Here is a 12,325-nt window from a genome sequence, read left to right on the forward strand (position 1 = left end):
GAGGAGGTGTCAACAACAAATGATTGAGTACCTGGCCACAGGTGGCGCTGGTAAGTACACCCCCTTCTAGTATTGTGATAGCTGGCGTATCCCTCCATAGAATTCTGTCGGGCAACGGAGTTGACAGCTACATGATTATCGGGTAAGTATATTCAAAAATTTATTTTATTAATAAAAATAACATATTTTTCTTTTCATTTTTATAATTTTATATTTTATTTTACATTTTTTCTTTTCTTATTTTTAATTTTCATCACTTTCACTTGATTTGGTCTTCCTTTTCTTTGCTTCACTTTCTTTCTTTTCATCATGATCACTAGACCGTTTTAAAGATTTTTTAAAGAAACTATCGAGTGAAAGTTACTTGGTACGGCTTTTGAGGATTTTTCTAAAATGCGTTAAGCAAACATCATCGAACTCCGCAACAACACGGCAAACCTGAAGTTTCTGTGGGTGATGCTTGTTGATGAAATCAACCACGTGTTGATGATATGCCAACATCTGTTTTATTTCCGCCGTACCTAAGATTTGGCCTACCTCCTCGATCTCCTCCGACTCACTCAACTGCGCTTGGAACTCATCATGCTGCATGGCTTGCAGCTCCTTGAGTTCCTCGGTGGTGAGCTCTTCATGATGCTCATCGACGAGTTCGGTGATGTCATCTTCATCCACCTCCAGACCCATGGACTTGCCAAGAGATACAATCTCTTCGACGTCTCCCTCGGCGGCAAGCACAGGTTCATTCTCGGGGCCAAAACCTTCAAAATCTCTGGGAGCAACAGCGTCAGGTCAAAGCTTCTTCCAAGCGGAATTCAGGGTCCGACGAGTTACTCCCTCCCAAGCCTGATCTATGATCTTTAAGCAGTGCACGATATTAAAGTGGCTCCTCCAAAATTCACGCAAAGTTAAGTTGGTGCTTTGCGTGACATTAAAGCACTGCTTCAATAAGTGCTTGGTGTACAGCTTCTTAAAATTAGAGATGACTTGCTGGTCCATGGGCTGGAGGATAGGGGTGGTATTCGGTGGAAGATACAACACCTTGATGAATTTGTATTCGTCGATGATATCATCTTCGAGTCCGGGGGGGTGAGCGGGTGCATTGTCCAAACAAAGCAAGCACTTCAAAGGCAAATTCCTCTCCTGAAGATACTTCTTGACAGCAGGGCCGAAAACTACGTTTACCCATTCCACAAAGATATGCCTAGTAACCTAAGCCTTAGAATTAGAATGCCATAGAACATGTAGCAGGTCTTTATTAATTCTATGTGCTTTAAATGCCCTAGGGTTTTCGGAATGGTAAACCAATAACGGCTTTATTTTGCAGTCCCTGCTGGCGTTGGCACAAAGTGCAAGAGTCAACCGATCCTTCATTGGCTTATGTCCAGGCATTTTCTTCTCTTCGGCAGTAATGTACGTTCGACTAGGCATCTTTTTCCAAAACAGACCGGTTTCATCACAGTTGAACACCTGCTGCTCTACGTAACCTTCCTCCGCCACGATACTTTCGAACTTTTTAACAAAGTCTTTAGAAGCCTTGGTGTCCGAACTCGAAGCTTCTCCATGACGAACAACTGAATGAATCCTAAATTTCTCGAACCAACCTCGAGACGCCTTGAATTCGTCGTAGGATCGGCTGAACTCTCCCACGCGTCACCCCGAGAGCCCGCCGCCTTCAAGTCACTGTAGATAGCGCTGGCCTTCTCACAAATGATCGTTTCTGTAATCTTATCGCCAACAATCTCCTTGTCTTTGATCCATATTAACAAAAGTCGTTCCATCTCTTCAAGGGTAGGGCTACGACGTTTGGAAATAATCGTGATCCCCTTCAAAGGTTTCACTGCTTTAATGGCTGCCTTCTGTTTTATGATCGTTGAGATCGTAGACATATTCCGACCATATTATTTAGCCAGATCGCTAACATGTACACCTCGCTCATGCTTTTCTATTATTTCTTGCTTTAATTCTAATGAAAGCATAGACTTCCTCCTTTTCTCTCCACTACTACTACTTCCTGAACCGAAACTAAGCTTTTTAGGACCCATGATTACGGAACACAGAAAACAACACGTGAAAAAGGAAGATAAAAAACACTGTTAATAACTGAGCAAATAGAGGACAACCACACGATGCGCACGAGATGAGAGGACTGATCAAGGTGACGCTCGATTGGCGTCCCTCCGATGTGCTGCCGTCTAGCGGCGTCATCAACAAACGAAGCTGGACACTTTCGAGCGTACGCGTAATGTTTACTTCGTATGTTGGAGCAACACTTCGGGTGTCGAGACAGAAATTTGGTCGAATTTTACTTCGGATGTTGGAAAATTCGTATGTTAGGACATTCGTATGTAGAGGTTCCACTGTACATACAATATGTACACGTACATACACATACATACAGCCTAGCATACACATACAAATACATAAAAAAATACAAATACTGTATAAACATTCATACAAACATGCATACTCATGCATATGCACACACAAGTACATATACATGAACTGAACTAAATCCCGTCCGGAATTCTCCGGGTTGGGTCCTGCATCTGATATCGCCATTCTCTCCAGAGACTCCTATCCAATGCCATCTGTGCCAGCTGCTGAAATGTCTCGCCTCCATTTGCTTTCTTGAAGGTTTTCACCCATGTATCTCTTGGTCGTCCTCTCGGTCTATTTCCGGCCACTTGACCATGAAGCACTATCTTTGGCCATCTGTCCTGTTCCATCCTCTGTACATGCCCAAACCATCTCCTCTGAATATCTTCCACTCTAATCAGAATTGTGTCCTCAACACCAGCCATTTCTCTCACTCTCTCGTTCGTAATTCTGTCCTCCCATCTTACACCACAGATTCTTCTCAGACATTTCATTTCAAAGGCTAATAACTTTTTCTCCTCTCTCTTCTTCAGTATCCAGCATTCAGCACCGTATATCACTGTGGGGATTACTATTGCTCTTAATGGCCTAATTTTCAACTTAATGGATATATTTCTATCTTTCCAGATTCTTCTTAGCCTTCCAAATGCTTTCTGGCCACTTGAGATTCGGTCTTGAATTGCTCTTTCCATCTTTCCATCTGCTGTGAAAAACACTCCCAAATATTTAAACTCATTGACTTGTTCCACTTCTCCCTCTGATAGCTGTATTTCTAAGGCCTCTCTCTGGCGTCCAATTTTCATACTTTTGGTTTTCTCTCTATTTATCACTAATTCATGCCTACTGCACTGCTCCTCCACCATTCTCAACACTCTCTGAAGTTCCTCCTTAGTTTCTGCTAAAAGCACTATGTCATCTGCATACCTCATTTTAGATATTTTTGTCCCTCCTATATCTATGCCACCCTCATAATCTCCAAGTGCCATTCTCATTACCCATTCCAAGTATAGGTTGAAGAGGTGTGGTGATAGTGGGCAACCCTGTATAACCCCACCAGTGGTTATGAACTCTTCTGTCAAACACTTTCCTTTTCTTACTCTAGCCGATGTCCTTTCATACAATCTCCTGATGGTTTCCAGTATTTTTGGTTCTAATCCCCATTCCTTCAAAATCCTAATCATTCCTTCCCTCCATATGGAGTCAAACGCTTGCCTGAAGTCAATAAATACACAATACAGATCTTTTTCCTTCTCCCAGAATTTTTCTATGATTTGTGAGAAGGTGAATACATGATCGATTGTTCCTCTACCCGCCCTAAATCCTGCTTGACCCTCATCAATTATTTCCTCTTCTTGCCTTGCTATTCTACTTTGTATGATTTTTGCTAAAACTTTATAAGCATGTGGTAATAGACTGATAGGCCTATAATTTTTGCATAAGGTGGTGTCCCCTTTCTTGTGTGTTGGAATTATAATGTTTTCAGTCCAATCATTTGGAGCTGCTTGTCCATCTACTATATCCCTGCATAAATCACACAACCATCTTTCTACCATTTCACCGCCAGCTTCAAGCAATTCCTTTGGTAGTCCATCTATTCCTGGTGCTTTCCCACTTGACATAGCTCTTAAAGCTTTTCCATACATATACAGTATAATGATTATATAGTATCATAATCAATAATAGTAGAAAAAACTATAATAGCAATAGTAACATTTTGTATGACTATTGATCATAAATTTACAATGACAGTGATTTGATTTTTCCTTTAAACATAAAAATAGATAGGAGTGATTTCATATCCTGTGGGAGGTTTATCCAGTGTGTAACGTCCTGCACATTCACACTGCGCTGAGCTTGGACAGTGCGACAGTACGGTACTCTTAGGCCATGAGGTCATTTTGTGTTAATATTATGCGACAGTGGATGGAATATGTCGATGTGATACACATGCAATGCTTTGAACACAAATAAGTCTGTAGTGATACGAGATCTAGTAATTTGAGCAGCTTGTATTCACAAAAGAGAGGGTTGGTATGCTCATATTTTGATTTGTATGACATTACCCTAATAACTTTTTTTGTGCGCAAGAAACTATTGGTCTATAAGTGTTTTGAATGCTCCACCCCAAACTGCTGAACAATACAATAAAACTGGATATAAAGTAGAGTAATATATTAGTTTTAGGGAATCTTTAGTTACATTATTTCTAATTCTATATATTACACCTGTGACTTGAGATATTCTAATACAAGCTTACTGTAAGTGAGCTTTCCAAGTTAGTTTTTCATCAATTATTACACCTAGGAATGTGATGTGATGTTGAATCGACTTGGGGATTTATTATTTAATTGTACATCAATATTATTCTGAATTGAATGTATGGAACTAGATAGCATATAGAATGTCTTTGAAATATTCAGTGTTAATTTGTTGGCTCCAAAACAATTTGATACATTTATTAGGTTTTTATTTAGAATTACTATTACTATTAATGTTGTGACCATCTGCAAACAACAAAAACTTTAATTTAGTACTTGTATGTATTATATCATTGATATATATTAAAAATAGGATTGGTCCCTGAATAGACCCTTATGGAACACCCCACCTGACCTTACTGTAGGAAGAAGATTTGTTATTGTATACTGTAAATTGTGTTTTGGAGGATAAATAGTTTTCTTAAAAATTTCTTAAAAGATTGATGTTGAAGGCTCTGGGACCAGTAAACTTGTACATACATTCTCATTGCCCATCATCTCTGTGCTGGGCACCCATGCCCCTGTACCTGAGACCTAGGGCCTGTAGTTCCCTCCCTTTCTGTGTCTGTGACCCCAATGCTTGTGGCTTTCTCACGAGTGCCAGTGAGTGTGCCTGCCGCTTCCTATGTGACATTATCCTCCCCGTGTTGTGGTTGTTAGAGCAACCTGTGTGGTTTGACATTGATTATAAGTGGAAGAAATGTGTTTATTCTCTTTCCTCATCCTTGAGCCAATGCTAAGGGTTGAGACCACGGCCTGGGTCCTCATGGCTATGCTGGTATCAATGTTTCCTGAACAACAACATTCCTTGTGGGTGACATTGTCCTCCCCGTGTTGTGGTTGTGGTTGTTAGAGCAATCTGTGTGGTTTCTCTCTTCGGGGGAGCTTTAACATTGATGATAAGTGGAAGAAATGTATTTATTCTCTTTCCTCAACCTCCTTGTCTTCCTCTTCTAATTCTATTGTTCTTCCAACAAAAAGAGCTCTGGGAAGCCCAGTTGTAATTGCATGAAAAGGTTGCTTGATGACATCACTTTTCTTTTAGGGGGTGGATAACATTCGGGTGATCCCATTCACACCCTCATGCTACGGCTCTCCTTGAGCCAATGCTAAGGGTAGAGACCACGGCCTGGGTCCTCATGGCTATGCTGGTATCAGTGTTTCCTGAACAACAACATTCCCTGTGGGTGACATTGTCCTCCCCGTGTTGTGGTTGTGGTTGTTGGAGCAACCTGTGTGGTTTCTCTCTTTGGGGAAGCTTTGACATTGATGATAAGTGGAAGAAATGTATTTATTCTCTTTCCTCAACCTCCTTGTCTTCCTCTTCTAATTCTATTGTTCTTCCAACAAAAAGAGCTCTGGGAAGCCTAGTTGTAATTGCATGAAAAGGTTGCTTGATGACATCACTTTTCTTTTAGGGGGTGGATAACACTCGGGTGGTCCCATCCACACCCTCATGCTATGGCTCTCCTTGAGCCAATGCTAAGGGTCGAGACCACGGCCTGGGTCCTCATGGCTATGCTGGTATCAATGTTTCCTGAACAACAACATTCCTTGTGGGCGACTGCAAAATGGGACCAATATATGCAATTCTCCTGGATAGCAGGAGGTCAGTGACAAATTTAGAATAGAATCCATTGAACATTGGTGATGATGATTTCATGAATGCCTTAATCAACCAGACAAAGCCCACAGCACTGATGCTGATGGGTTGAATTTTAACGTTTGTGTTTTCACCAGTAGAGTTTTCGAGGCATTAGAATTTCGTTGATTTTAGGTTTTTGTGAAATGACACCATTTCCTTACTTTTACCTTTAAATTTTCTACGTATTTGACTGCAAGTAGTACATATTCTTGGATCCGAGTACAAATTTTAATTTTTCATTGTGTGGGTTATTCCTCGAGTTAAACATCCAAACTCATATTAAACACCAAGTCAATCCTGCTGAAAATGGGTTAGATCATACTGTATCAGTTATCATGAGGCATAATTTAAGATGTCATAATTAACCCCTTCACTCTGTTGATGTCAGTGCACATCAAAACATGCCTGGTAGTACACACGGTGCCGTCGGGTTAACATCATCTTCATTACTGTTATCCTTATAATAGGATTGGTGGAGGCAGCATTAGAAAGGGTAGTGAATGGTGGAATGAAGAGTGAAGATAAAAGTGGAAGAGAAAAATAGATCATTTGAAGAATGGCTGCTGAGTAATAGTGTAGAGAAGTATGAAAGATATAGAGAGAAAAATGTGGAAGTAAAACGTAAAGTAGCTGAGGCAAAGAGGACGGCTGACTGGAGGTTGGGTCAGGGATTGGGTCGTGCATATGAAGAGAATAAAAAGAAGTTTTGGAGAGAAGTGAAGAGAATAAGAAAGGTTTGTTTCGAGAATTGAAGAGACAGTGAAAGATGGAAATGGAAGGTTGTTAAAAGGAGAGGAGGCAAGGAAAAGGTGGGTACAATATTTTGAAAGTTTACTGAATGTTGAGGATAATAGGGAGGCAGATATAATTGCTGTTGCAGGTGTTGAGGGGCCAGTTATGGGAGATGAGAATGAGAGAGAGAGATTACAAGAGAGGAAGTGAAGAGAGCATTAGATGAAACGAGAGTAGGAAAAGCACCTGGTATGGATGGTGTGAGAGCTGAGATGATAAAGGAAGGGGTTGTGACTCTACTTGACTGGTTGGTTAGATTGTTTAATATGTGTTTTATGTTGTCAATTGTACCAATAGACTAGGTTTATGCATGTATTGTACTATTATATAAGCATAAGTGAGGTTTATGATTTTGACATACTTGTGGATCCAGATTGATGGAATGTGTGGAAAGAATTCCATCTGTTCCACAAACAAAATTCATGAACTGGAAAGTATAAGGTCTTAGATATGGAAATATGGGGTATAAACATTTTATTATTGGGGTTGCATGATTTTTTTTTTGTTTTTATAAAAGATATTCATTGTATATCTTACATTTGATATTTAAAAATTTAGAAATAATTTTTGTTCACCTTATTTTTTTCATTTTATTGAAGTGTACTTGAAATAGTTTGTACTGCATGTCTAATTCAGTTATGATTTTAATTCTTTACCTTCTCCATCATTTGCAGACAAATACCTCTTTATGCACCTCATGGCATCTATCAGCTGCTGACCTTGCATACATGAATGATCAGTATCATAATGCTTTAGCGGGTTATTTAACTGCTGTGTTTGTTGCGACTGACTTCTTACGGAACGATAATGGCGTTGATCAGTCTGTATTAACAGAAGGCATTATTCGTAGGATGATTCGTTGCTGCATGAATTTGAATTGCTACACTCAGGTTAGTGTTTATGTACAGCTGTCTTTGGGAATTGATACACTTGATTGAATGATAGTCTTTGAAAAGTATATTTATATGTAAGTATTTGTTTGTTCCGTTACTAATATAAACCCTCGCTATTTATAGGGATATTACTCTTGGCAAAGCTGAAAGACGAACCATAAGACTTTTAGTAAGGGTTAATCACGTACCCTGCTAGTTAGTGGAATGGGGTGGGGGTTAGCTGCCTACCTCGCTCACTCGCACACCTTGGTTGAGCACCCACCCTGATCTAGGCTCAGTGGAGAATGTACGTTACCACTCTTCTCCTCTATTGCCTTTTTGACTTGTCATTGACTTATTTACTGTATCTTTTTATACTTTTTCTTTTCAGATTCCTTGTGCTTCTCTTTGACCGTACTCATGTGGTCTTGTCCTGGACCTGAGGGCCGCTCCTGCAGTACTTTCATGTCCTCCTTGGAGATGGACCCACACTTGTTTTGTCCGTCTTTTAGAGGCCGGCGTTTTGATCAGGACAACACTTGGCCTGAGTGTCGCGAGTCGTCTGCCTCCCAGTGGGAGAGGTTTGGGTGTAGGCGCAAGAAGAATTCTAAGAGAGATCTTTTGCCTTCTGGGTTATCCTCAAATTTGAAGAAACCTTAGACTTCTTCCTTGACCCCCAGATCTCTTCCCGAAGTTCCTGCTTGATCGGTCTCTCCTAGGAAACGATCGAGTAGAAGCGTAGACTGTTTAACACCAGGTCAACAACAGGATTTGAGGGACAGAACTGCTTCCCCTGGAAAAGCAGTTCTGCCCCTCTCCTCAGGCAGTGCCTGCTCTTTCTCTGATTGATATTTTGCAAGTCTTGGCCATCGCAGGGAATGGCTAGTCCTCCGTCGAAGGAGATGTTGTTGGAACTTCTTCAACTTGGTATTGAGAGGAAGCTGTCATCAACTTCCTCGAAGATGGAACCGTCACCGATGAGTGTAGATCAACGTGACCCCAGAGTGTCTGTCACCTTTTCTGCTGAAGGGTTTCCCCCTTGCCTTCACCGCCGAATACGCTCTCCCCCCATGCTGAGCCGACTCCTCTGTCGGGGTTAGAGCAAAGTCCGAGGCAAGTCTCTCCCGCGGGTGGACATCTTTCTCGTCCGCATGTGAGAACCTCCCAAGAGCCACCGTTCCAAAGATCTTCCAGAGACTACTGTAATTCACTACTGATGCCTTCGGGGCAGGTTTCCTCTGTGGAGGAACCCCGCCACCGTCGACAATCCCCTCGGCAGGATCGTCATTCTTCTAGGGAGCGCAGTCCTCCTTGCCGCTCTAGACGTTCTCCTCCCCCGGTGGTAAGGAGACGTCTCTTTATTCCTTCTAAGGACCAACGATCGTCACCCTCTCCTGCCAGTCGTTCACCTTCGAGCAATAGTCACTCATCACCTCGTGACTGTCACCCTGCTGTTTGTGATTGTCACTGCAGGACTTTCGCACCTCACGAGATCGTCGGCTTCATTCTTGCTGTCAGCCAGCGCGTGCTCGTCACTCGCCAGAATTTCTAGACTTGCCATTCACCATCTCCTTTATGTTTGCTGACTCAGCATTCGCCAACCCCTCGCCACTTGTCAGCACCTCGACGTTCGCCATTGCATCAGTCCCTTAGACCTTATGCATCTCCCTGTCACCCGCAGGCACGCAAGTGCTGATGGCCAAAGAAGGATTGTCACTCACCAAGGTAAGATGGTCATTCTCCGACCTCTTCTCTTTCTAGGCCTGCGTTGCTCGCTAGCCCTGGACAACTTTCTTACTTGTGATCGCCACAAAGACGACACCCGTCGCCCTCTTCTTGACAATTAACCCCGTCAGCGATCTCCACTCCTTTAAGAGGAGCTACCAGCAGACAGGTATGGTAAACCAGTATCCACTATTTCAGGTACCAGATCCTTCCAAGCTGACCATTCACCTACAAGGAAAACTCTTCATGGCAGACACCTGGTTCCTTTCCCTTCCAAGAGTGAACCTTGGAAGCAGCATCCTTCCACTTCTAGGGATCAGTACACATCCAAGTCTGAGCTAAATATCATGTGTTAATTTTACCAGGTAAAGAGTCTAATTCTGACACCTTTCCGGTTCTCAGACCCAAGGCTCCTGCCCCTAGCCTTTCGAGGGATCCTCCGGTCAGCTAGGCATTCGGGAAGGAGACCTCATGGTTGGACACACTTGTTTTGGGGGTTCTTTTACAGACGCAGTCCGTGGCCAGTACTCCGAGGATTCCCCTGGTAATATTGGCTACTCCGTCTCTAGCCTCCCCACTATCTGACCCCAGACTGAAGTCTGTAGGGTCAGTCCACCAGACCCACCTCCAAGGAGATATTCTTTTCTCCCCTCAAGAAGAATCAGGGAGCAGCAGAAACAGGTAGGGCTCTAGATATTTCACAGGTACAGTTGACATCGGTACTGACAGCTAAGAAGCGGAGAAAGAGGAAGCAGCCAACCCCATCTCAAGGAAACTCTCTCCATCCTCGCTTGATCCCAGGCTCACAATCTCCAAGAGAGATTTCATTGACAGACTCTTTTCGCCTCTCCACCATCGAGGTGGTCCAACCCAGAGCCTCGTCCAGCCCTGAAGAAGACCATCCACCTGGACATAATTCCCTCTTCAAGAGAGGGACAGCAGCCTCCCAGGAAGGAAGCAGCCTCCTGACCTTCACTCTTGAAGGAATATCTTCCTCCTTGCAGGGAGCCGAAAGACTCGAAGCCCGTCCCAAACTCCTTATCAATGGCTTCTAGGCCTCAGCAAGAGAGGTTGCGAAGGGCCTCCCACTGCCCACAAGGACCTCAGCAAGTGACATAACTTCAGCGGCCATACCTGACGACTTCGACCCATCCCTTGCTCCTATGGGTGTGGGCTTGGAGATGGAAGATGACTATGATGACGAGGATGACTATCTCCCAAAGGCTGGTGATCCTAAGCTAATGGAAGTGGAGCAAAAGGTGTCAGAACATACCTTCTGGCAGGTCTTGGCCTGCGTGAAGGCCATCAACGACTTTTCCAATCCATCGATGGGCCCTCAGGATGGCAAAGACATGGTCTTAGACCATGTCTATGGTACTCACACTTTTGAGGGCTAGTGCAGCCTTTCCCTGGTCTAAGGGGTTAACGAGTGCCTCGAGGAAGGCACTTTCGCAGATCACCGGCTCCTCAAGCTCCCTCCATACAAGCTCATCATCGAAGCTTCTTTTGCCGCCATTTGTGCAGCAGAGGAGGTATTACGAAGATTCCAACGAGCCCCTTCCAGCGCTACCTCTTGACCACGCCATGGAGGCACTGACCAGAGGAGTCCCGTTCGAGAGACTTTCCAGACTCTGTCTCATTGTCTGCTTCGGAGATCCTAAACCAAGAGAAGGTCGCAAAGTATGCCGGCTACTTCGTGGTTGGATCTCTGGTTAGAGTCTTTGGCGATATTTCTATTATAGGGGACCAGTATCATTTAGCTCTTTTCCCACCAGGGTGTTAACCTGAGGGCTAACACGATCCTTTGGCGAAGGGACTCCATAATAGAAAGGTTCCATCGACAGTTCCCACAAGCAGAGGTTGCGAGGCTGAGGGATTCGAATCTCGAGGGGTCTTCGCTGTTCGAGTTGTAAGATGTTGAGCAGGTGGCGGAGAGCTGGAGGAAGTCAAATCAGGACTCCCTTCTCCATAGGGCCCTTACATAGAGGCCCTACCGTGCTCCTCCGCCACAAAAGAAGCATCCGTAGACAAAACCGCCGACGAATAGGACTACAATGACAACAACTGCAACATCACACAGGGTGTCAAAGAGAGCCTATCCAGACAAGGATCAGAAGGGTTCCAAGTCCTCCTGTGGAGATGAAGGGAACAGAGGTGTCAGCCAAGGATGCATCCGTTAGGATAGGCAATCCTCCCTCTTGTCCCCCAGTGAGGAATACCTGCAAAGCCGCTGGCAGAGGTGGCTGCATCTCGGGGCCAATCCCTGGATGGGCTCCATGATTCGTTCAAGGTATCGTGTCCAGTTCATTGAATCTCTCCCTCCGCTCTCTCAGGATCCAGTCCCATCAAGCTCCAACACAAAGGGATATGCGAAGGAGCTGGCCCTTCAGGCCGAAGTCCAGATCATGTTGGAGAAGGGTACTCTACAAGAGGTCCTCAATGGGTTCCCAGGTTTCTTCAATGATTTTCTTGTGAAAAAGGTGTCTGGAGGCTGGAGACCAGTCATCAGCCTCTCGGCTTTGAACAAGTTTGTCAGACAAACTTCGTTCAAGATGGAGACGGAAGATGGTCAGGCAAGTGGTAAGACCACAGGACTTCATGTGCACACTGGATGTCAAGCACGCATGCTTCCAGATCCCAGTCCATCCATCTTCTAG

The 12,325-nt window shown here is 43.8% G+C and overlaps 1 protein-coding gene across 1 annotated transcript in view; it reads left to right on the plus strand.

Moving 5' to 3' along the window:
• The window catches only part of IntS8 (integrator complex subunit 8), a 199,301-nt gene that overhangs the window by 165,806 nt on the left and 21,170 nt on the right, over window positions 1–12,325 (plus strand). Inside the window, exon 20 of the mRNA XM_068362372.1 lies at window positions 7,746–7,961. Within this exon, the coding sequence (XP_068218473.1) occupies window positions 7,746–7,961 (216 nt within the window). The remainder of the gene's footprint in view (window positions 1–7,745; window positions 7,962–12,325) is intronic.

This window comes from Palaemon carinicauda, chromosome 39 (assembly GCF_036898095.1).
Source record: "Palaemon carinicauda isolate YSFRI2023 chromosome 39, ASM3689809v2, whole genome shotgun sequence".
Classification (NCBI taxonomy): domain Eukaryota; kingdom Metazoa; phylum Arthropoda; class Malacostraca; order Decapoda; family Palaemonidae; genus Palaemon; species Palaemon carinicauda.